Source organism: Centroberyx affinis, unplaced genomic scaffold, assembly GCF_046629955.1.
Source record: "Centroberyx affinis isolate AG114_WGS23_722 - 3 ecotype Tasmania unplaced genomic scaffold, CSIRO-AGI_Caff_v1 ptg001029l_1, whole genome shotgun sequence".
Classification (NCBI taxonomy): Eukaryota; Metazoa; Chordata; class Actinopteri; order Beryciformes; family Berycidae; genus Centroberyx; species Centroberyx affinis.
In genome coordinates this window covers 234,569-260,477 of record NW_027279589.1, presented here as the reverse complement: position 1 = coordinate 260,477, position 25,909 = coordinate 234,569, and the positions used below count along the sequence as shown (strand labels likewise).

General features: G+C 42.1%; 1 protein-coding gene across 1 annotated transcript; it reads left to right on the top strand.

The window, feature by feature from the left end:
• The first annotated feature begins 9,542 nt into the window (after positions 1–9,542).
• On the top strand, positions 9,543–24,372 carry tmem132a (transmembrane protein 132A). The gene is made up of 14 exons (XM_071522817.1): positions 9,543–9,624; positions 10,677–10,903; positions 13,967–14,179; positions 14,487–14,649; positions 15,302–15,416; positions 16,220–16,510; positions 16,635–16,787; positions 16,887–17,082; positions 17,811–17,954; positions 19,211–19,413; positions 19,523–19,742; positions 19,910–20,101; positions 21,163–22,037; positions 24,321–24,372. Exons 1-14 carry the CDS (start codon positions 9,543–9,545, stop codon positions 24,370–24,372), a joined length of 3,126 nt encoding a protein of 1,041 aa, XP_071378918.1.
• The last annotated feature ends 1,537 nt before the right edge of the window (positions 24,373–25,909 follow it).

Sequence of the window (25,909 nt, the reverse complement as noted above, 5' to 3'; positions counted from 1 at the left end):
AGTAACCCACTCATAACTTGCCATTGTACTTAATACCTCTATCCATTCTTTAAAAGTGGATAAGGTGGAAGATTTCCAGTGGCGTAGAGTTATCCTACATCCTGTTATCATAGCTAAGCGGCACCATGATTTCTGGCGTTTTGACATTTCAACATAGTCTGGTAGTAATCCCAAACTTGTATAATATTTAAACATAAATATGTGTGTCAAATTAATTGTGGTACCTTGGTATACTTACCGTAAATAACTGAGACGATGGTGAAGGCCATTGGTAGCCTCTTATCTCTTGTCTTTGTCTTTACTGAACAGGTTCAACATGTTGGAAATGATTCCGGTCTTTCCCTCCTTCCACCATCTGCTATTTTTCACACACTCTGAAAGCTTTCGCCTCCGTTTGCTCTGGAAGAACAGCGCCCTCTTCCTGTTTTGTGCCGTAAAGCGATCCAGCCGATTTCCCCGCCAGATCCGACCGGGTGTCACGCAATGTAAAATACATTGTAGAGGCCGCTAGAAGCTGACATTTATTTACAGCAATTACACTAATGTCTCAAAATGAATATTGATTTATTGACGTTAAAATGTAACACGGCACCCTCAAGCGTTCATGAGTCATCGGAGTGTAAGGTAGGCTGAGGAAAGTATTAAAGGCTAGTAGGTTATTGTTATTATGGCCTAAAATCAGGCTGAAATCCGTCAGATTACACAACCCGATACCCTGTAAACTCAGTTCAGGGTCATGAGGAATAATTATTGACAATGAGAGTCCCGTCATAGAAATGTACTGGTGTACAGTGTTAACATATGAGTGTGTATAGACTGTCATTTCTCTTATTGAGCATTCATCTGAAGCAGATATGTATGTGCTTCTGTGTGTGTGTGTGTGTGTGTGTGTATCTGTCAGCATAAGTGGATGTGTTCCTGTATTGTACTACCTGTTCTCTGCTTCTGTGTGTGTCTATATCTGTGTGTGTGTGTGTGTGTGTGTGTGTGTGTGTGTGTGAATCTGCCGTTCCATCGCGAATGCTCGTACTTCATCCTCTCCTCTCTGTGGTCTATCTGCGCTTATGTGTACTGTGTGAGAGTGTGTATCCTGTCGGTGATCGTGTGTGTGTGTGTGTGTGTGTGTGTGTCCGTCTGTGTATGAGTGGGTGTATTTTGCCTTGTCCTCTCCTGGTCAGGTCACAGTTAGATGATGATAATCTGGCCTCATTGCAAATGTCCCATCCAGCGAAACAATGACAGATGACTGGAGATTACAGCGGCAGATTATCTACCAGGGATTGACAGAGAGGAAAATAAATGGAGGGAGCGAAAAATAAAGGGGGGGGGGGGGGATAGGGGGAGAGAAAGTGACATATAGACAGAGAAGGGGGGAGTTGTGGAAGAGGGAAGAGACAAGAAGAGAGAAAGAAAGATTAGGGAGAGGAGGAGGCAATTTTGGCAGGATTGGACAATTCTGAGATATTATAATATTTTGCTTTTATAAGTACTGTAAATCAGCTATAGATAGACAATTTATACTTCTTAATATCAGTTGCGTCAAGTACACCAAATTGGCTAAAAATAACACTTTAAAGTAATAATCATCATATATATCATCATATTATATATACTTGATTATATAACATAATAGTGATTCAGCCTATATCCATTTCCTAAAGCTTTTCCATTTGCTGTTCTAAACAGCCGGTGTCTGGTAGGTTTCTCCTGGGAAAAAATCCTCTGCTGCACAGGAAGTGATGCGTTTTACGTTTCCGGCGTGTTTGGAATAAACAGAAGAAGAAGAACTGGGTAGTTAGCATGAGCAGCGATAGCCACCGTGGCTCAACAGACAAAGAAAAAAGAAACTCAAACTGCATCGACAGAAACTCCAAGCTCCGCCCACACTGTTTGATTGACAGGTGGTCTCTGGGAAGAGCAGTGCAGAAACACCACAGCGATGAGCGCTAAGCAACAAAGATGGAGACTAAAATACAAAAAGATTACAAGGGGGTTGATGGGGATTATTACTTAATGGAAAAAATGGCAACAAAGATGACATTTTGACCATATTCATAGTATTTATAGTAAATAATTAATCAAAATAAAAATGGAAAATCACTGACTTCGTACAGTATGTTTAACTAAATAAATCAAAGTCGTAGTACAAAAAGTTTTTGTATTTCTGTCCATATTCAATATATAACATTTGATTCTGATAGGGCGAAAGGATTTTTTTCCCCATTCACCTATGGTGTATGTACTCACTGAAAAAGACTGAGTAATACATATAGTGATAGTATAAGAGAGTGAGGGAGGAAAAAGAGTGTGAAAGAGAGTGAGATGATGAAAACAAAAACAGAGCTGTAGCACATAAATGTATTTAAACCAAATGGGAACATGACATGAGAAACAGAGGGATGGAGAAAAGGATATTATTTTACTCTGACTGCATAGGAGCATTGATTATATAAATGAACAAAGCACGCAAACTCACCAGCATGTAAACACCAGTTCTCACTCTGACGCGGAAACACGTGTATCAATGCACGCACACGTATAATCTCACTGGATTACATGCATCACATTCAGGTGAATAATACAGCAATAACACCCTCGAAGAGCAGTGATGCTTGGTAGAGTATTGTAGCTTTCAGGCAATAACTACCTTTGTGTTTTTTTTGTTTGTTTTTTTCTCAGTTTGTGTTCAGTGATTTTAGAGGCGTTATTAGACACAACAAAAAGTTATGTGGGTTATTGTTTAAGTCAGTGGTTCTCAACGTGGGGTCCGGGGACCACCAGGGGTCCTTGAGGAGGTTCCAGGGGGTCCCCAGAAAATGGATGAATTGTTAAACTTCATTATTATTTAATTTACAAGAAGTTAACACACTTATAGAATGTAGAAGAATGACTGTTTTGATCATAGTTTCAGTGTTATCTCTCTACCTACAATACAGATAGTCATGGAATTCTGGACAAAATCATATCTAACAATAAAAAATAGTCTCAGATTTGGGTCCGAGAGACAAAATCTCATCAGATGGGGGTCCGTGGCCCTAATGTGTAGGATTTGCGGTCCTTGGTATGAAAAAGGTTGAGAATCACTGTCTTACATATCATATTTTTCATTCATATAGTTCTACTTAACATGTTCACATACTGTAATTGCTTGTTGTGTTATATTTAATACCAAACCATTTTGCTTGATTCTTATTTATATTCTGTTTTTAATTGCATTGTATCCTATTATTTGCTGCTACAACAACCTAATTTGCCCACAGGGCTCATTCAAGTTCCATGTAATCTAATGTAATCTAATCTAATGATAGAGGCAACACTGCTGAATGAATGAGGCCTGTAATCTGAAAGTGTGGAGTGCCAGTGTAGGTAGGTACAGGTCTGTTTAGTCATATTTTAATGCTATTGGGTTTTTTTTCCTCCTCTGTTAAGCTCCTCTCTCAGTGTCGGCTCCATTGTCCTCTAAGCCCCTTCTGCTGCTCTATTACCACTCTCACCACACACACACACACACACACACACACACACACTCCTGCCAGTGAGAGAGAGAGAGGGGATGGGAGGGAGGGATAGAATAAAATAAAAGAGAAAGAGAGAGCATGTGAGAGAGAAGGGGGATTGATGGGATAGAGGGAATATTGAGACGGGTATGAGAGGGAGAAGAGGAAAAGAGGATAATACCAATTAAATGAATATGACGTCTCCCACAATCAAATATGTAGCCTAATTCCTTCAATCGTACTCGCTTCCTGTTTTCTTGCTTTTCTCTCTCTTTTTCTCTCCGTCATTTTCTTTCTAGGTCTTTATCTTATGACCATGCACAAGGGTAGAAAGGGCTGTGCTTTTATTATGAAGCAAAATCAGGAGGAAAATATTTGCACAGCGCATGACAACTAATACCGGGGTCGAAAAATGAAAAAAAAGCAGATGAGTGAATAGACAGATGCGTTTTGATTTACAGCATTATCCAAATCATGGTTTTCACATGAAAAATGTATCTTTTTTTTACAACATTTTATGCTTTTACGCCTAAGTTTTAACATGGAGCTACTATCACTCAACATAGTTTATGCTAAAGTGTTAGCATGGAGCCTATCACTCAACATAGTGTATGCTAAAGTGTTAGCACGGAGCTACTATCACTCGACATAATTAATGCTGAAGTGTTAGCATGGAGCCTACTATCACTCAACATAGTGTATGCTAAAGTGTTAGCATGGAGCCTACTATCACTCGACATAGTGTATGCTAAAGTGTTAGCATGGAGCCTACTATCACTCGACATAGTGTATGCTAAAGTGTTAGCATGGAGCCTACTATCACTCGACATAGCGTATGCTAAAGTGTTAGAATGGAGTTACTATCACTCAACATAGTTTATGCTAAAGTGTTAGCATGGAGCCTACTATCACTCAACATAGTTTATGCTAAAGTGTTAGCATGGAGCCTACTATCACTCAACATAGTTTATGCTAAAGAGTTAGCATGGAACTACTATTACTCAACATAGTTTATGCTACAGTGTTAGCATGGAGCCTACTATCACTCGACAGTGTATGTTAAAGTGTTAGCATGGAACTACTATCACTCAACATAGTGTATGCTAAAGTGTTAGCATGGAGCCTTGGAGCCAATGATCTACCGGGGACATGTGGATGATTTTGTTGTCTATGTTCTATAATCTACCAAAAACTTGGCAAAACTTTAAGCTTGATCTTCAAACTTCAATCAGTTGTTTTGCCATGCTCATGAGGTAGGAAAGAGATCATCATAACATATCACCACCATAGAAATAAGGATATTGCACCCAATCTTTGGTAAATCAATTGAAGGTGTTTTATAATAACAGTAATAAGATATTCTATTCCTGTAGGGAAATCCTCTTTTCTCTTGCTCCTTCACAGGGAGGTCAAAGGTCAGGATCAGCTACAGAACAGCACCCCTGCAGCTGGTAGGGACTCAATATCTTGCTCAAGGCCACTTCAGCAGAGCAGACACGGGGGTTTGAACCGGGACGTCCTGTTGAAGGACAGCCTCTTTAACCACTAGACCACCCTGCATGGCTTAAAGGATGGAGAGGGACGATTGTTGTCATAGATGGAAATGAAGCAGTTTGAAAAGTCTTTTTTTTTTTTTTTTTATATGACAGACACACACACACCCTAACACACACACATCATAATTGCATGCATGTTAACACGTGACAGGCACTGAAATAAAACACAAATGCGGAGCCGTCATGCCCGTCTGAGTCCAGCTGACAATGTTAAATATGGGATTTGCAGTCTAGAGCGTTTACATTAGACTGGTCTGACAAGTGCTTGGCTTTCACTGCTAAGCCTGAAATTACACATTATCAGCTTAATGCACACCCACCCATACAATATAGGAGGCTTGGAGAGAGAGTGAGAGAGAGAGAGAGGGAGAGAGATTGTCTCTATATAAACATTGATATCTTCCATGTAGATGACTGATACTCAGTGCCTCCACCATACAGACTGTGACACACACACACACACACACACACTGAAGCTTTCATTTAACTTAAAAAGGTTCATGCTCTGGCAATACTGTTCTTTATAGTTTAGTGTCAGTGAAGCACTTGACACAGAGAGGGGTTGGAGGGGGGGGGGGGGGGTGGGACAAAAAAAACAGGGACGGACAAAAAAAAAAAGGGAGACAGAGAGGAGGAAAGGAGGAAGAGGAGGGGAAAAAAGAAGAAGAAGAAGAAGCAGAAGAAAGACCCAGAAGGAGAAAAAAGAGATTGTAAAGAGGAGGGGGGGGAGGGACACAGAGAGAGCAAGAGAGAGAGAGAGAGAGAGAGAGAGGATTATTTACCGTTTTAAACGAATAAATCCGTATTGTGTGAATCTGGCACAGAGAGGGAGAGAGAGAGAGAGGGAGAGCGGGAAGGGAAGGGAAAGAGAGAGCGGAGGTGTACAGCAGCAGCAGACCGGTGAAGAACGGCAAGAAGACGGGAAAACTGACCAAAAAAAAGGGCAAAATAAGAAGCATAGAACTGATTTTGTTATTGGTTTTATTAGGGTTTTTGGTTTTGGGATCAGATTTTGTGTTTTTGCAGAGCGGCGTTTTAAAAATCTCTGTTGAAGCCCACGACACACACACACACACACACACACACACACACACACACACACCGCTCTGAGCGAGGACGGAAGCATCAACTTGGAAGCAAGCGAATAAAAAGCTTAAAAAAAAAAAAATGACCTCCAGAGGTGAAGATGTGATGTGGAACTGAAGTAGACAGATACAGGTGGGTAAAAGGACAAAAGTGTGTGTGTGTGTGTGTGTGTGAGAGAGAGAGAGTCAGAGAGAGAGAGAGAGAGAGGGGAAAGGGGGCGTGAGGGAATGAGATGGAAAGTGTGTGTTGTGTTTTGTGTGTGTAAGAGTAGAAGAGAGAGACGAAAGAAAGAGAGTGTGTGTGTGTGAGAGAGTGAGTTAGAAAGAGGCAAAGGGAATGAGATGGGATGTGTGTGTGTGTGAGAGAGAGAGAGGGAGAGAGAGGCAAAGGGAACGAGACGTGAAGTGTGTGTGCATGTTTGTGTGTGTGAGCAAGAGAGACTGAGAAAGACAAAATGTGTGTGCATTACCTTGTGTGTGTGTGTGTGTGTGTGTGAGAGAGAGAGAGAGAGAGAGAGCAAGAAAACAAAAGAGAAAGAGAGGGGTGCTGAATGGGATGTGTGTTTGTGTGTGTGTGTGTGATAGAGAGAGAGAGAGAAATCAAGAGAGAAAGAGGACAAGGGTGAGATGAGAAGTGTGTGCTTTGTGTGTGTGTGTGTGTGTGAGAGAGAGAGAGAGAGGACAAAGGTGTGTGTGTGGGGGGGCTTCATGGTATTTTCTGGGTCATGCTGTCAGGTGGGATCATGTACAGAATATATAGAACACTGAACATAAACACACACACATTTTATATATTTAGCTCAGTGTTCTGCTATATTGTGTTTCATCTACACCCAGCTGAGGTGTGTGTGTGTGTGTGTGTGTGTGTGTGTGTGTGTGTTCAAAGGACACAATATGTGTTCTTGTGTCCTCCATAATGTGTTAAACATAATATGTAACCGCCGAAGCACGATTCCAAAACAAAACAACTTACTTTGGAAAGTGGTAGGGACAAATCAGTAGGGTGCCTGAAGGAAAATATATATAAATAAAAAAAATATTTTATAGGATACACATAAAGGAACACAATTTAAACTTAACGATAATGTTAGCAAAGGTTGATACATGAATAAGTACTAATAATAAATATACTTGCAAGAAATACTGTACACTTCAGAGAATACATTAAAAAAAAAAATTAAACAATAGTAATAACAATAATAAAACATAAAAGGGGGGGCTTACATTGATTTATCTGAGTGACTACAAGCAATCATGCTTACATGTCTTTGCTGGACATGCATCATTAGCCTACAGTTAATTTCTAATGTACTTCAACTATTATTATCATCATCACTAATATACACATCAACCCAACTCCTTGCATCACTCATCTGATAACATATGAATCCAGTATGAATAGAAAACTCATTAGAATAAGATTAGTGTTTATCTATCACTTAAACAGTACCATTAGGCCTCCTTACATGTTTACTCTTCCCCTTTCCTTTTTTTGGCTGCCATCCTAGAGTAAAACACAGTTATTAGTTCTAATATCAAAACATACAGCCACACACTGACAGGACGCTTGACCACAAGCTCACATCACAAGGCTCTACTCTTTTACTCTTTTACTCTTTTACGTTTTGATTGGCTCTACTCTTACGTTTTGGGGCAACTGAACGTGCCCAATGTAGCGCTTGTGAAGGGAGCAAAACGGGTTCATAAATCCCTTTGTGGGGCCAGTAAAATGTTTTCACAGAAAACGTATGATCATTGATCAGAATTACTGGTAGGGACAATTAAACAGGCCGTCAAAAGTCCTACCTAAAATTACACCCATGCAACCGAGGATGCGTCAGATGGTGACTTGACCAATGAGAACATATAAGCCCCAAGATTCATTGCGAGAATGAAACATCCAAGTATCACTATAGTCTACAGTAGAGCCAGTTGTAACAGGTGGGAAAATGAACAGGTGTGTGTCTTAATGAATCATTCAGTTCATCTCAGACTGTAAGGAAGCTTCTACTTACTTTCACGAGAAGGTTGTTCTCTCCAAGACAACTTGGGAAGAAATTTCTCAACAAAGACACAAGTATCGACTTCTTGGAATAGATAATCAGCTAATTACTCCTATTAAAGTTTGTAGCATGGAAGTAACAATACAGATGCTGTCCAGTCCCACAGCGCCTAGCTAGGTGTGCAGCATCAACTGTTGTTGTAGTTGAAGTTCCCACAGTCCTGGAATAATCAGCATAACCACATCATTAATCCAATGTGTTGTCAAGAAGAAGACCCACTCTACTATACAGCTACACTACGCTAGCTGTCTTTCAGTGTCATAATAGCTTGTTAGCCAAAATATTTCGTTAGCATTGCCCAAACATAATAAATTCCACAACTGTAAGGCAAAACTGCTTTGCTAGCTCAATAGTTGTAATTAAAATATTCACCAGCAAAAATAGCTTTTGTTGCACATGCTACTGCAGTCACAAACACACAATTGCTCAATGTTAGCATTAATTGCGCAAACCTAATACATTTCAAACCTGATACACAAAAAAAAGGCTTGCTAACTCAATCAGTTGTAACTAAAATATTCTCTGCCAAAAAACAGTTTTGGTACACTCCACCACACTGATTGATTTTGAGTTTGGATCAGTTGTGTCCAACCATGTGCCATAGACAGCCGAGAGTCAGGTATTTGAACCAAACACTACAGCAGGTGATTTCACTGATTAACACACCTTCAACCGAGGAACTAATCAGTGAAATCACCTGGTATAGCGCTTGGTTGGAATGAAAAACGCAAATCTCGGCCCTCTATGGCACATTGAACACCAGTGGTTAAGATAATGTCAGGTAGCTAGCAGCTAACCATCACTGTCTTGTTGTAAACACATCTTATTTGCACATATCTAATAGAAACTAGTGGCTATTAGTCGCATGTTAACATGCATCAGTGTCTTTGCTAAATGAGCCTGCTGGCTAGTTAGCTAACAGTCTGTTCAGGTTAACTGAGCTGACTCTTCTCAAGCTACAACTCAGAGTGTTTTCGAGTAGAGACTAGGGCTAAAGACAAGACAGTTTACTGTGTCACAGTAACCTACATTTGGAAACACATCTACCTTATCACACTATTCATTTTTATTTATAACATTACTGAATGGATCTACAGCCAGGCTACAACAATCTTTTCAGCTATCTCTCTTTTTCTAGCGTGCTTGGCATATATTTAGACATTATTTGCATAGAGCCAGTTCTCCTCTGGACAATGGATCCAGACGTGGTGGTTGGTGGAGATCTGTGACGCAACTGCAAAGCCAGTGAATACATGCATTGTATTGTGTTATCCCATAGGGGTGTGATGACAATTATGGTTTCTCTGATGGCCTATTTTCTTCCCCCACAGGGCTGTAGTGATGGGAGATGTAAGCTGCCGCAATGTGTGGTGGGGCAGAAGAGGAGTTAGGATGCTGCTGCTGTTTTGGATTTTCATAGCAGGTGAGTGTCTACTATGGCAATTGGACTTTTTGTCTCTAATACATTAGTGAGTCAAAGTAAGTGTTGAGTTTTGCAGAGGTCAACAGTTCACATGCATTTCACTTTCTTTTAAGTGGTAATCCATCCTCGTTATTTTTGGGGGGTTATGTCTGTCTGTCTGTCTGTTAGCAGGATAACTCCAACAGTTATGAATGGATTTGCATGGAACTTTGTGGAAGGCTTGGTCATGGGGCAAGAAAGAACTGATTAACTTTTCACACTGATTGGACAAAGGGGGGTATGACACTGGGCATGGCTTCTCATAAAAAGGCACTTAACTTCCGAATGGATTCACACACCATGAAACGTTCTAGAAATGTTGGTCATGAGGCAAAGAATCACTGATTAACTTTTCACATTGATTGGCCAAAGGGGGGCGTGATAGTGGCCTTGGCTTCTTATAAAAAGGCATATAACTTCCAAATGGATTCACGTCAAACACCATCAAACTTTGTGTGGCCAATCAGCAGACAGAAAAAGAGACAAACCCTCCATTATTGGTGCAATCAAACAACATGGAGGCACTGGAGAGCTAAGTTCTGGTTTAGACATAACCCTCCTGCCAATTTTTTCAAAACTTGCTCCAGTGGTAGAAGAGCAGCCCTAATGGCCACTGAACAGATATAGTGCTGATTGGCCAGGTGGTGTTGCTTCAAATGTGTAGAATTTGAACGGATCCATGTCCCATTTCAGGTCCAGTCATGTAAATATGTGCATCTCCTGATGTGAAACAAGTCGGTAATGAGGTTTTGATAAAAATCCAACATGTGGAACTGGCATATACTGTGTCCAGTACTGTGACGTCTTTTTCTTGGATTTTCTGTTGATGCAGTTTGAGGTTCTGTAGGTAGCGCTCTGTTCTTTGTCTGTTCAGTTATGGTGGCTATCACTGCTCTTGCTAACTACCCACTTCTTCTTCTATTTATTCTTAAAAAATTGCTATTGCTCGAGAGCGGCTTTCTAATAAAGCTCAATCTCTAATCCTTTCGTGTACACCTCTTGTTTTCCTCCAGTCCCACCATCCCAAACCCAGCCTCCTCTCCCTCTCTCCCTGCCTGTCCAGATGTCGGCTGTTCCTCCTCCTTGGCAGTTCCTGCCCCTGTCCCAGGGCGAGCTGGGCCCGCTCTTCTCCAACTCCAGCCCCTTCTCCTTCTCCCAGAGCCTCCTCATGCTGCCCCCACCCAGCCAGGCCTCCAGACCGGGCCTCCAGGCCTCATTTGGGCCTTATTCAGTCACACAGGTAAGAAGGGGGGCGAGATGGATGGAAGGATGGATAGATGGATGGATGGATTTTATATGTGGGTGGGTTGATTGGGTGAATGGATAATTTGACGTCTTTGATTTATTTAGTCATTTTAACAAAATATTATAATAATAATATATACTATAATATATAGTATTTTAGTTCTTAAATAATAGATGTACCTGGAAACAGGAAAAAAATATTCAATAATACAGTGGATATTAATGTATATAAAAATGTATACCAATTTTTTAAACACTTGGTGTGTATATACATGTTCAAAATATATATAAGTAAATACTGTATATTAATGAATAATATATCCCATTATTAATATTATTATTATTCAAAACATATTCTAAACATATTCATGAATAATGTATCCTTGGATAAGCTTACATTTCAAAATATATTCTTGGATAATATATCCTGGAATACATTCATATAGATACATTCCATGGTAAATGTATCTCTGCACCATGTCTGTAAATCCATACATACATTAATACACAACATATGCTGTTAAAATACATGAAAATATATATTTTGTGTTAATGGGTTTGCCAAAGCTTTTCTCCTTGGTTAGTGTTAACGATCTAATTGAAACTCTGTCATTAAAAAGCCTTAATTTATACTTTTTCCACTTGAAAGACCCTATCCTCATAACTTGCATCAGTTTGATACTACTTACTATGATATATACTGTGAATCTTCAACAAAAATTTTTTGTACGAGCCTGAAAAGGTGGATAAACTGTATTACGTTTCTAAAAAAGTGGGTAAACTGGGTTAAGATGGGTTTGCCCTCCGCTACATCCCTGCATACAGTGCCATGAAGGGGGAAAACTCTGAAGTTGAGATTCTCGGGTTCATCTCAGCTCTCCCAGCTCAAACCTGTGCCTGTACAGCTTTAATAAACCTTGATTCAATAAGGCCAATTTTACATTTTACAATCTATAGTAATATTCTAACACTATCAATGAAAAGCAAATGTAGCTGCGCTTACGTTATCGCAGTAGAAGGTTATGTTACAAACATCGTCTGATTTTCTCCGATTTAGATTAAGCATAATCCTAGATTAATAACCATTCTCTATGGATGGCAGTCCTCCAAGACAGACAGGCACTCTCCAGCCAAGACTAAAGGCCTAATCTCCTCTCTGGAAATCAGAAACGTTGACCTACTGTCTAAGTCTTTTGACCCTTTTCTCCCCCACTTTCTCTCTTTCGCTCCTCTCCTTTATCATATCCGTTTGATTCTCTTATCATCTGTCTTTCTGTTTCTCCTCTTATCCGTTTCTCTCTCCCTCCGTCTCTGATTGTCTCGCTTTCTCTCTGATCTTTCTTGTGAGGCTCGCCGCTTTCTTTCATTTTCAATTTCAACTTGCTTCGCTGGTGTGACGTGTAAATCCATCTCGCCAAGGCAAATAGAGGGGGAAAATAATAATGAATACATGAAGCATATAAAAGCAAATAATTGAACTACACAAGTGCACAAGTACATTATGTGCCATGCAATACAGTACTGTATATGTAGTATGTTCGTACACATGTACAGTGCCCATAACTAACATTAAAGTACCTATTAGTTAAAAAGACGTCTTTCTGCTTAGTTTGCCTTGCATTATGGCAGGAGATGCACTCTTGTTTTTCCCCAAACAAAAAATGATTCAGAGGTTTCATAATTTGGCAAGTTCATGAAGCCTGAAATATGTAATTTTCATTTGTTCCCCCTCATCTGTCTTTCTCTCTCTCTTTCTGGCGCCAAGCAGGCTTTGCACAAGCAGTGGCTAACAACCAGGCTAGAAAGAGGAGGTTGTTGTCATGTGGGTGTAGATTAATTCAGTAGCATTATAATTTAAAATGAATAGTCTGATTAAGGTAGATTTGTTTCCAAATTAAGTCTTATCTTTAGCCTAGTCTCTACTCCAAAACACTCTTGAGAACAGTCAGTTCAGCCTGAACAAACTGTTGGTTTTTGGATTTGTTAGCTAACTAGCCAGCAAGCTAATTTAGCATGGTAGCCTAACTTTTGTTAATGTTACCACACAATTAGCCCCTGCTAATGCTAGCTATTAGCTAACATTAGTGCACAAATGGGATGTGTTAACAATTAGACAGTGTCAGTACATTGACCACATGCTATGGTTAGCTAAACACAAATCAATCAGATGCATCGACTCAAATCATCAGTCCCCAGCTAAAACAACGTAGAAATTAAAACCATTTTTATGCTGTTTAGGCAGCCAAGTCAGGCCCAATCTCAAACCAGCCCCTCCCACTACCACTTCACTACCAAATGTCACTCCAAATTAAGTTACACTCGCAGCTGTGGAGGTGCCTTCGGATGTACGGTGACCAGACGTCCCGGTTTGTCCGGGATTGTCCCGATTTCAAGATGGGTGTCCCGAGTCCTGACAAATATCTGTAAAACACTAAAATGTCCCGGTTTTCAACATTCACTACCAAATTGTCCCGGTTTTCACCACAATTAAAATAATAATAATAGTATTATACTTGTTTTCAGCGCTTACATAGACGTTTATCATGGCTTCGGCATCATCGATGTCGACGTTTGAGTCGGCATCAATGTAGACTCGCTATCGGAGGGTTTAACAGTCCACTTACACTCCCGCTAATTGGTTTGGGACGGGCCTTAATATGGCGAACCCTCCACGTGAACGCACAAACGGAGGGGGAGTGGATAGGGCGAGGGGTTAGGGGCTGGTTTGGGATTGGGCCTCAGTTTAGAAATGCAATCAGCCGTTCACAGCCACTGTTACCCAAGTGCTGAGGACCTCCAAAATGGCCACCAGAGGGTGTGTTACATCATCTGAAAGGCCCTAATACTTACTTACTCCCTTTTCCCCATCACTTTTCCTCTCTATTTTTCTTTCTTTCTCTCCCACTTACCCTCACTCTTATCTTTCTTTCTCTCTCGTTATTCAGTTCAATTCCAAAGGTGCTTTCTTGGCATGGTAAAATGCACTTACTCTGCCACTGCCAGTTGACTGCAAGAGACAACTTTCTCTCTCTCTCTGTCTCTCTCTCTCTCTCCGCAGCTCATATCGGACCCCGTCCTCCCTCTCTCCCTTCCCCTGTCGGCGTCCCTCCTCTCAGAGCATGTGGAGAGAGAGAGGGACGAGGGGGGGAAGGAGAGGTTCAGGGTGAGGGCGCTGTTCCACATGCGGGGCGACGGCAGCACCCGAATGACCTGCATCACCCTGCACGCCTTCAAGGAGACAGAGGAGCACAAGGCCTCCTGCATCACACTGGTACAGCAGGGGAAGGAAGTGTGTGTGTGTGTGTGTGTACTAAGATTAAAGGATAAGGCCGGTGTTTTTTAATGCATTGCTTACCATCAACAAATCCTATGAAAATAACAAAATCAGCATCAGTATCCTTTTAATGTACTTGGAAAGTAGTCTAGCTAGAGTTCCTTGTAAAGTCATTTTTGTTGGTCCTCAGCAGGGAAAAGGTCTGTTTTAGAGTTAAGGTTAGAATTAGGATTTAAAAGTTGTGATCTCTCTCTCTCTCTCTCTCTCTCGCCATCCTTTCCTCTTTCTCTTTCCTGTGTCCCAGCCTCCTCTAGGACTTTGCGTGGTGACTCTGACGCTGCCCAACGATTGGTTCGAGGAGGAGCGCCTTGACCAATCGTATCAAGGTTTGGACAAGCGGTACAGACACATCCACCACCGCCGCTGGGCGCAGAACCGGGAGCGGCAGCGGGGGAGCCGCCGCCGTCGTCACGCGAGCTTTATTGGCAACCGTTGGCATGGCAACGCCGGTGACAACGGTGGAACCGGTGGAGGAAGAGCATCTTCTCCCTTACTGAGGTGACTTGTATAGTTTGGACACAACATTCACTCGTTCATCCATTCATTCATGGGTTAATTATTTATTTGTTTCATTCATTCATTCATTCATCTATCCATCCATCCATTCATAGGTTCATTCTACCATCCATTCCCTTCATTCAGCATTCAGTTTTCTAGGTAAAAACTGGACTAGACGGGTGCTTTCTAGCATTCTCGAAAGAATGCTAGAAACAAAATATCACTAAATATAAATACCCACAGAAATAGTTGGATAGTTAGATCTCTGAAGAAAGAAGGGAAATGACAACAGTAGACAACAGTAGAATTTAACAGTATTGCCAGTATTATGTGAAAGGTAGCATTACGTTAAAAAAGCGGAAAGGCATGTCTTGTGTGAACAAAACTGCTACTTTTACCGGAAAAAATTAAAACGGCAATTTTACGGGTTTCATGTTTCATGTTTGCGGCAGTTTCCACAGATCCAATCTTTCCTCTAGGTGGCTGAGTTTTAGTTGATGTCAACAGCATCTTTAACAGTTTAATTTATGCCATTGTTCAGATACCGTCCCGGTGTTGAAGGGGACACCACTGTGCCAGGGGCCCTCAGATACCAGCGGGGCCCCGTCGGAGACCGAATCCAACTCTACTACTCCTCCTTCGGCACAGTGGCCAACCTGAAGCTGACACCGCCAAGGTATGCAGAAGAGAAAATGGTAACATGTGGAGAGGTGTGTTCACTTCTCTTCAGGTCAGTGGGTTCTTTATTGTCCTCAAAGGAGAATGAATAGCAGACCGACACTGAATGACATTTTTAACATGCAACACTACATAAATAATGAATGTGCTAAAAATATAAAAATATTGTTGGGGAAAAAAGGAAAAGCTGCATTGTACAAAATATCTCAACACAGTATTTCACAATTTCATTGAAGAAACATATAAGATGAGTAATAGTACAATGAAGCAAATCAAGAAATTTGAAAATCAAAAAGAAATCAAGAAATTATTATATAAAATTGAGTTAAATTCATATGAACATTCAATAAATTTAGTATCATCTGGCATCGTCTAGTGATTGTAGTCCCATGTGAATGTGCCATGTCTGTAATTAAAAAATAAAAATATAAAAAATTTCAGCACCAAATACCTTCCGTTCCCTGTGCAAATCAAATGCTAATTTTAAACATAATTTGTTTTTGCAGATGATTTCGTCTTCATGATTTTTCAACCTTGACTTAGGGCTTTTGTTTAATATTTGATACTATTGTAAAAATGTTGTAAATGTTGTACAAATGCAATAACATAAGGGAGTTTGGGCTATATTGTGGTTATTGCCAATTACCATCATATAGCACGACCTTTGATATGTTATTGCTTAAGCGTATCAGCATGGGGGGGTTTGTTGGATTTATTTCAATCGTTCTGTATGTCATTCAATCTCCCTCTCTCTCTCTCCAACATCTCTCATTCTTTCTCTCCATCCATCCATCCATCCAGATGCGTGGAGGACAAATTGCCTCAGTCCCAGAGGCAGCTCTTCTATATCAAAGCAGTGACACTGAGAGAGGAGGAGGAGGAGGAGGAAGAGGAGGAGGAGGAGGAGAAGAAAAAAGAGAGGAACAGCACCAAAGAAGAGGAAGCCTGTTTGAACGGGCAGGAAGTGGAGGAGCTGAACTTGGATTCCCACGTCCTGATTCGCTATCACCGAGGGCCGATCCGGATAGGACAGCCAATCGGGGTTTCTGTCAATCTGAGGGCCAATTTCAGTGCGGAGTTTGTTGTTATAAGGTAAACGGAAAAATGGTAGAAATACGAAAACTTGATATGAATAATACAGATGCAGCTGTGGCAGAAGTCCAACTGTCTTCACCGCTCTTGCATTTAAAATCTGTGTGTGTGCATTGTCCCCTAGGTTAAAGGTGAAGAAGGGCCTGGTGTCGATGGTGGCCCAGCGAACTTTGACCTCTGACCTGTGGGCAGTGACCCTGGAGAGAACCCAGGGCTCAAAACATGATGTCATCTCCATCATCTGCCACAAACACACTCCACTCAAGCACATACACAAGTAGGTCAAGAGCTTCATACACAAGTCACACCAGAATCAAATATGAATCAAACGAATGCACCTAATCAGTCAATCGATCTCTCATCACTCCCGCTGCAGTCCCTCTCTCCTCCACCAGGTGGTGTGTCTGTCAGTCGACGGTCTGAGGCGGAGTTTCGGCGTTGCCATGACAGTGTCGGCTAATTGGTGGGTGGAGTACTCGGGGCGTAATAACCCTCCATCGCCATACGGGGCAGCAGTGAGCACCTTCTCATTCGCCGATCGATACATCGTCGGCATCGCTCCCATCACAGAGGTAGTTCGTTCATTTGTTGATTCACTTTCCTCTTCATTCTATTCTTTCATTCAAACAATTAGGTCTTTACCAAGTTGTTCATTCTTTTGTTTATTCGGTGAACGTACTGATAGGGTTGATAGATTTTACAAAGACCTTCTGTATGGCCCTCTGTAGAGCTGTTAATGTGAATACCATGCACATTTTGCAGATCCTGTGGTGTAAATTCACATATTTGTCATCTTATTAATATGTCTGCATATTTTCTTTCTTCTTCTTCTTTTCTTATGTGTTATATATTGCAGATTTCTTCATGCATTTATCATTTTTCATAGTGCATATACAGTATATACAGTATATATTTTTTTCAATCCAAAAAATCTGTATTGGACTTCAAAAAACAATATTGGTCAAACCCTATTTAAAGAGGAGCTAAACCCCAAACCCAAATCTGTGTAAAGCCTGACATCTAATGGTGAAAAGCATGCTACTTAACTGGCCATCTGCTATTGGCTGATCTTTGGCGCCAGGTGATGTCAACACCTGCTGTAGTCTATAGAAGTTGACATTACCTGGTGACATCACCTGTTGTACTCCATAGAAGGTGACATCACCTAGCACCAAAGAGCAGCCAATAGCAGATGGCAATTTCAGTAGCATGCTTTATACCATTAGATGGTACTCCATACTCAGAAACCCCATTCGGTGTGTAACAACCATGTATTTGCTGTTTCTGTCGTTGTCTCCAGAGTGACACCATCATCAACACAGCCATACTGACCAACGAGCCTGTGTCACTTCCTGTGATTGTGCTGGCCATAGGGCATGATGGGAAGGTGTCAGACGTCACCGCTGCTGTCAGGTGTCAGTCGACCAACGAGAACATTGTCAAGGTATCCTACTCTACTGTTAAGGAATTATCCAACCGCACACTGTTAGACTTCCAACTGGCGAAACGTGTTGTTCGCTTCTCAAGCCTAATCCCAAGAAAATAAAGATGTAAGTTAACAACAAAGTCTAACTGTGCGGTTGGATAATTCCTTTATATGGACTGTCTTATTCCTGCGACCAACCTGCACCTGCAACCTGCGTCTTGACGACTAATTTCCATAGAATTACTGTTACTTTACTGAAATTGTACTGAAGTAGAAGTAAAATTACCGGTGTAAAAATCTACTGGAGTAAGAGTAGAAAGTAGCTCATTGAAAATATACTCAGTAGCGCCTGGGGTCATTTTGTCCGTTTTGCTGTACATTTGTTTTTGCCGTTGTTTAGCACATAAAAAAACTTTCGGCACATTCTCACCGCTTGTCGCTGCGTACTACGAGAGAGTAACTGTTCATTCATAAGAAATACATGCAACATCTCATCGTCGACGATGACTCTGACTTCAGCATGGGCATTTTCCATGTAACACAAAAAGAACAAGAGGACAGAGTTGAATATGTGATATTGTACATGTTATAGACTACAATGGTCATTGTAAAAATACGATTTTGAAATTCATGTCATTATTCAGTATGCGATTTAAAAAAATGAAAAATTCCATCCCAATTAGCCTACTCAATAATGTTACTATATTGATGTTCCTTTCGCTAATGTACCATTAGCCAAATAGCTAGCAAGGCTGATGAACTAGACCACAAACAGACAAACGCAAACTCAACAATACTGTAGCTAAATGTATTGGTTTTTGGCTAATGTATACTCTGCTACTAGGCTATCATGGAGAAATATGAGCATTAATATTACAGTTAACTGAATATTATCTCCACATTTTAGTTTGCGATCGGCCAGTTTTTGGTGCAATGCTTATAGAGTATACAAAATGTCTCATGGACACAAATTAAAATTAATTACAAAAAGTACAAGTACAAATACAGAAAAAAAGCTACTGAATTACAGTAACAATATTACATTAAATGTTATATTATGATATATCATGTCTACAGCTTGTTAGTTATATTATATTATGTTATGATGTGCATGCTCATTTCGCATGGGCCAGAAAAGTCCAAAAAAGTTTTTGCTGGCTGCTCCCAGTCTTTCTATAACACATAACTACTATCTGAGTTGTCTAATCTTTTTCCTGACATGATTTACCTACAGTAATTATGTCTGGTTTTCCCTCTTTGTTCCATGACAACAGGTGTCCAGCGATTGCTCCGCCCTCTTCGTGGACGGCAGCGAATCAGGAGTGGGCAGCACCTGTGTGGGGGTGGAGTTTCTATTGGGCACGCTCAGTGGCTCCGTGTGCCTGGCGGTGTGGGCTCCCTCGGTGCCCCTGCGAGTGTCCCTGGCAGACCCCGTTCTCAATGCCATAGACGGCTGGAACCACTTCACCGAGCACGGGTATAGGAGAGCCACAGTGTGCCCAATTATTTCTATTTCTTTCTATCAGAAATGTGTGTATGTTGTAACTTAAATGTCTTCAATTTTTACTCTCTCTCTCTCCCCTCAGGTGTTCGCCGGTGTTTCAGCGCTCTTCGGTCCAGGTTCTGACTCAGTTCACGGCTCAGGACCTCCGGAGCAGGACCACTCACCTCCTGGGCTCGTCCGATTGGTTCGTGGACGTGACAGAGCTGGTCCGCAATTGGCTGAGAGTGGAGGACCCTCGAGTGGCGTCCCTCGGCACACAGAACAACCTGATTGGCTTACGGCCCGGAAAGACATCGCTGCACGTAGGTGATAATTCATCATAACCTCGTAAAAGCACTTAGTTGAATGCTGTGTCGTGTGTGGGTATCAGTTGTCTACATGGAAGATATAAATGTTTATGTAGTAACAATCTCTCTCTCTCTCTCTCTCTCTCTCTCTCTCTCTCTCTCCCTCTCTCTCTCTCTCTCAGGTCATCTCTGGGCAGTGGGACGGGGTGCTGGGCAGCTGTGACGTCACTGTGACCTCGGACCCCGTCACCCCCGGGGACCTCTCGGCGCAGGTGGTCAGCGGCCTCGGCATGTCGATCACGGCCAGCCCCGCCCACCCCTCCATCGTCACGACGACAGTGACAGCCTACAACATCCTGTACAACCACCAGCAGGTGATGACAAAGCACATCACATTGTTCCATAAACATCCAAATAAGAGACTTTGCAACAGTGCAACAGTGAGGCAGAACTGATGATGGGAATAGGGCTGGAAATAATGCTGCATTCATGTCCTTTGGAAAAGCTGGTAGATACGAGCTTCCTACTTGAAAATACCATTCTCCTCAGCTTTGGTGATGGATCCAGATTTCTTGGACTTCCCGAATTCTGATGTCACCAACAAGAAAATGCATTCCTTCAAAATAAAACCAACATTAACGATTTTGATCACATAGGCCAGTGGTTCTCAAAGTGGGATCCGGGGACCCCCAGGGGTCTGTGGCACTCTGCCAGGGGGTCCGTGAAAAGTTTTCAGATTCATTCATTTAAATTATCATGATTTAAAAAAAAAAGTTTTTTTGAAATGCACTTCAAATTAGCACTTTTCTCCTGATTTCCCTTTGATATTTTGTTTAGGTACAGTGTTACTTGCAGCTAATTGATTGGTTGTTTTGTGGGTATTCAGTGTTGAGATGGTGCAAATATTTTTAATACATATCTAATATCTTTCTAATACATTTCTCTTGTGTTGTTCTTTCACATAACTAAGACTATAGAAGTATAAAAAATAGGCTACGTCAGATTATTCCAAGGGACATACATGTCAAGTCAAGTCAATTTTTATTTGTATAGCCCAAAATCACAAATCAGAATGAGGGGGTCCCCGGTATATTCTCTATCTTGTAAGGGGTCCTTGGCTGAAAAACAACTGAGAACCTCTGACATAGGCTAATGCCAGGATACAGCTACTTGCAGGATTTTCAGATTATGATTGACATTGCAATGTTTGTCTTGCTGTAAACACGCACTCCTAAATTCAGTGTGTTAAGTGTGAGAAAATTGATCAGAAGCAACCAAAGAAAACTTGCATCTTGAAGGCTTCCAAGTCTTCATTTTTTTAACTTCAAGTTGTTCCAACGGTTATTTCCGCAACAACGACTTGACAGCAACATGAAGCCCAGACCCCCACAACTGAAATAACCTTTTTTTAATTTTTTAACCCCCCCCACTCCAGGAGGCGTCCATCAGCGTATGGCTCCAGTTCAGCGACGACACCGCCTCCCTCCTGTCCTCCTTCAGCGGCGTCCCCTTCTTCCTGCGTCTCTCCTCGTTGGCCGAGAGCGTGGTCGCGGTGACCCCCGGCCCCGCCCAGCGCATCGTCGCCCGCGGGGACGGCGGCGGGCCCTTGCTGCGGGCGGAGCTCCTGGTGTCGACCTGCCTCGACCGACCGATCGCCTCGAACTCGATCGCCGAAGGGGAAGGGAAGGAACCCAGAGGAGGGGCCGGGACGAGGAGGCTGGCGAGGGGATCCGGTTGGATAAGGGTCAACCTGGACTCGGACCTGTTCGAGCCGATAGGGAACGAGGACGGGGAGGGCGGGGGGGAGTTCGACTTCGACATCTCCGACACGCTGGTGGAGTCGGACGGCGACGTCTACGCGGCGAACTTTGACGAAGACGCGGAGAGCGGGAACGCGACGGATTACGACAAAATCGGCGGGAAGGTGGTTAACGGAAACTGGAACGACGTCGGGAAGGGGGGGATGGTGAGTCGGAACAATCTGGAGAGAGCCGTGCTGATGCCGAGCCACGAGGAGAGCGCCGTGTACTTCTCCCCGAGCCAGGAGAAGGAAGGCAGGTGGAGAGAGGGGAGAGAGGAAGAAGAGGAGGAGGAGGAGGAGGAGGAGGAGAGGCACGGAGATCGAGAGTTAGAAGTCGGGGTGGGCGCCGTCCTCTCCCTCCTCTGCCTCTCCGCCATCCTCTTCCTGGCGAACTGTCTTCCCTGCGCCCTGAGAGAGAGGAGGAGGAGGAGGGGCAAAACGATAGCCGAGGAGGAGGAGGAGGAAGGAGAGACGGAGGGAGACGCAGAGGAGGAGAGGGAGAGAGAGGGGTGGGAGAAGAAAGAGGCAGAGGAAAGGGAGAGGGAGGAGGGGGAGGAGGAGTGGAAGAAGAAGAAGGCAGAAGTTGGGGAAAAGGGAGAGGCGGAAGAGCAGGAGGAGGAGGGGGAGGAGAAAAGGGAGGATGTTAAGGAAGTAGAGATTATTTGCTGATACATGCAAGTTGAAGGGGATGAAAGTGGATGGGATTCACTTTGTTAGAAGTGAAGAAAGAGATGCATGATTTTAAGGAAAAGCTGAGGGGAAATGACAGTTTACCGACATAACATCCTCCTTAAATATGAACAAATCCCTCAGTAGATGTAAATATGTTTTTTTTATGAGAAGGGGGTTTTAAATTCTTTTATCCCAGGACAAAAATCTGAGAAATGTACTATCATATCCTTGGAACCACCAGAAAAATGTTTGTGACCTATATTTTGGGTACCATAATTTAAGAAACACTGATCACCAGAAACAAAGGAGTCATTCCTATGTTCCCAGGGTCCTATGTTCCCAAGGTCCTATGTTCCCAGGGTCCTAAGTTCCCAAGGTCCTATGTTCCCAGGGTCCTATGTTCCCAGGGTCCTAAGTTCCCAAGGTCCTATGTTCCCAGGGTCCTAAGTTCCCAAGGTCGTATGTTCCCAGGGTCCTATGTTCCCCAGTTCTACATATGTGCTCTCCCAGGGTCCTATGTTCCCAGGGTCCTATGTTCCCCAGTTCTAGGTTTAGGGTTAGGATCACTGCGCTTAACGCCTTAGGGTTTGGGGGTTAGGGTTATGAAATATTTTAACTTGAGATGGGTCAAATTTGACCTGAACACAATAGGAGGGTTAATGTGTGTTAACAGAATATTGAACTGAGGAACATAGGACCCTGGGAACATAGGCCCCTGGGAACATAGGCCCCTGGGGACATAGACACGCTCCCGAAACAAACCCATCTGGCCAGTTTTGGGTCCTGAACCATAGCTTCAGAAACAATAATCAAATTCAGCCTATGTTCTTGTCTGTCCTTTGTTTGTGACTGTGTGTCTTTGGCAATGTAGACGGGGTGTTTGTCTCAGGCTTTGAGTTTGATAGATGTTTTATTTGTTCCGTCACCTGTCTCTGTTTATGGACGGATTTACACGGGTACAAAAGATCGCATTTTTAACCCCTTGTAGCACAGATCTGACTGGGAGAATCCACGTGGAATCTGATTATTCAGTGTTAGGACTTGTGCCACACGGGGTTAAAAAATCAGGTGTTTCTGCTCCTGAGGAAATCCAATCTACTGTCTGGCTTTGACAATGTCTGCCTGAAGCATTTCAGTTTGATGGAGGGATTTGCTCTCTCACCTGTCTCTTTGTATAGCATCTGATTTTTCATGAATTGGGAGTTATATAGTCCATCCACAAGGCACTTGTGTGAAGGATTTGTTAGCAACAGTGGAGCAAGTCAATGGGACTGAAAATATTCCAGTGAAAATTCCATTGAATTCCTTCTATTTAGTAAATTAGAACATAGCAGTTGGGAAATTGCAATGATTTTTCAGAGAAATAGTTTGCAGCCTCATTGATTGAAAATATGCCTGTAGTATGCTCTTTGATGGACTTAAAGCAATATTCCACTTAGTTTTAACATGGGAACCAGAAAACCAGAATATAAACTAATCACCAAGATCAGATGTTTGTCAGAGTTTGTAGCGTTCAGATTTTTACTTCCCATTCATTTGAATGAGGCCACGAAAATAGACTGAAAACTGACATTTAACACATTTGTGAACAGATTCAACAACAGATCCTGCTGCTGTGATTTTCAACTGACTGGGTCCAACGTTTTAGAACATAAATTTCGCCAAATAGCATTTTTATTAATAGAAGAGAACATAGCGGAGGGATACCATTTAGGAAAGATAGTTCCTGTTTGGGAGACCGGATCAACTTTTTTTTTTTAAATACAAATTTTAGTGTAAACCAAGAACAGAAATGCAAAATGAATCTGAATCTGAATCTGTTCACAAACGTGATAAATGTCAGTTTTCAGTCTATTTTCGTGGCCTCATTCAAATGAATGAGAAGTAAAAATCTGAACGCTACAAACTCATCCAGCTGCATCTGATCTTGGTGATTAGTTTATATTCTGGTTTTCATGGCAGTCAAGAGCAAATAACCCCCATGTTAAAACTAAGTGGAATGTTGCTTTAAAGCGGTGTTTCTCAACCACTGGGCCGTGGCCCATGTGCGGGCCGTGAGCGCCGTCTAGTGGGCCGCGAAATGTTTTCAAGTTGAAGCTCACTTTTTGCGTGTGTTTCAGCGGACGGACTGACTGTCACCAGGCTCCACTGGACTCATCCCTGACCACGTAGATACGCTCTTATTCTTAAATAAACCAGTAGATTGTCGTGCCATTGTTTCCAATACATAAACTGTGGCAGCGCCACAATATCGGCACGGCCGGCACAACATAAACACTTAATGTATAGAAATGAAAACGTCTAATGTGCACATCACGTCATGTCTGTCATTTGGTGATGCAGTAGCTCTGTACTCAACCTGACAGTCCGTCTCCCGTTCTGAAAACGTTCGAAAAAAAAATAAAATTCCACAATTTCTCCGAACTTGCATGTGTTTTAACGGTAAAGAGTAACTTGATACTTTTCAATCGGACAATTCTCTCTCAGAAAGTTAACATGAGTGCAGTGCAGAGACTTCACTGCATATTCCACCAGTTGGGTTCCGTTGGACACAATGTAAAGACAATTTAAAGTAATGAACCCTAAAGAAAACATGTTCAGCCTGTGGGAAACACTGACGTCCGTTGTCGGGGGTCCCGACTCTTGAATTATGCTTGGTTGAGTAACTTGTTGAGTAGGCCTAAAGACAGGTTACTTCCTTGTTTGCTGTGGCAATTATTGAATCATTCGTTCTTGTTGTGTTAATAGGCCAGACTCCACTTTTGTATAATAAATCCCTTTTGACTGAGAATGCCCTGCTTTTATGGTTTTATGTTGGCTTCTGGCACACCCATACAATTTTAAAGAACCTATTTGTTTTTATTGTATTTATTTAATTCGAGGGCTCCCACCTGTATAACAGGGAGTGGTGTTGTTGTAGTTCATTAATACACGTAGAATAGATTATTAGAATAGAATAGATTAGCCAAAATAATTTGGGTTCTTTTTTTTAATGGTCCCTGGCCCGTTACAAGTATGAATAGGTGGGTCTTGAAGTAGAAAAGGTTGAGACCCCTGCTTTAAAGGACTCCTAGTTCATGATACCAGATAAGTTAGGCCTACACTTTGTAAAAACCTCACCAGCCCTCGCACGCCGCCCAGGTTTCTGACATGCGCAGTGGGTGGTCTCTGGTGGCCAACTAAAATCTCTCATTAATCCAATTTTTTTTTACTCTCATTACATGTCCAACCTGTTAAATTTACATTTATCTAATATGTATGAATAGAAACATGTTATTTTTAAATAAAGCCAGCAGTTTTATAAGCATGTTTTTTGAGCGTGTGCATCTTTGGAATTTTGCCAACTTTTCTCAACCAATTGGCTTTCACCTGCCTGCGGATGCACGTTCTTCTTTATGACGCAAATGGAACTCCAGTAATCCTATAAAACAGGCTGCTACAGCCACAGAAGCTCTATGTGGGCAAAGACGGTGAACGGGTAACACGTGAAGAGAGAGCAGCCATAGGATAGAGACAGGAGACCATTAGATATACTATTAGATACACTACTATCTAGTAGTGTATACACTACTAGATACACTCCAACTATTGGAGGCCTTCTGAAAGAGAAGGTTATCTTGAAGACATGGAGAAGAAACAACAGCTCCACGATGAGGAGACCATGGATCCCATCGAGCTAGCCAGGAAGTTGAAGGCGTGTGAGGCAGAG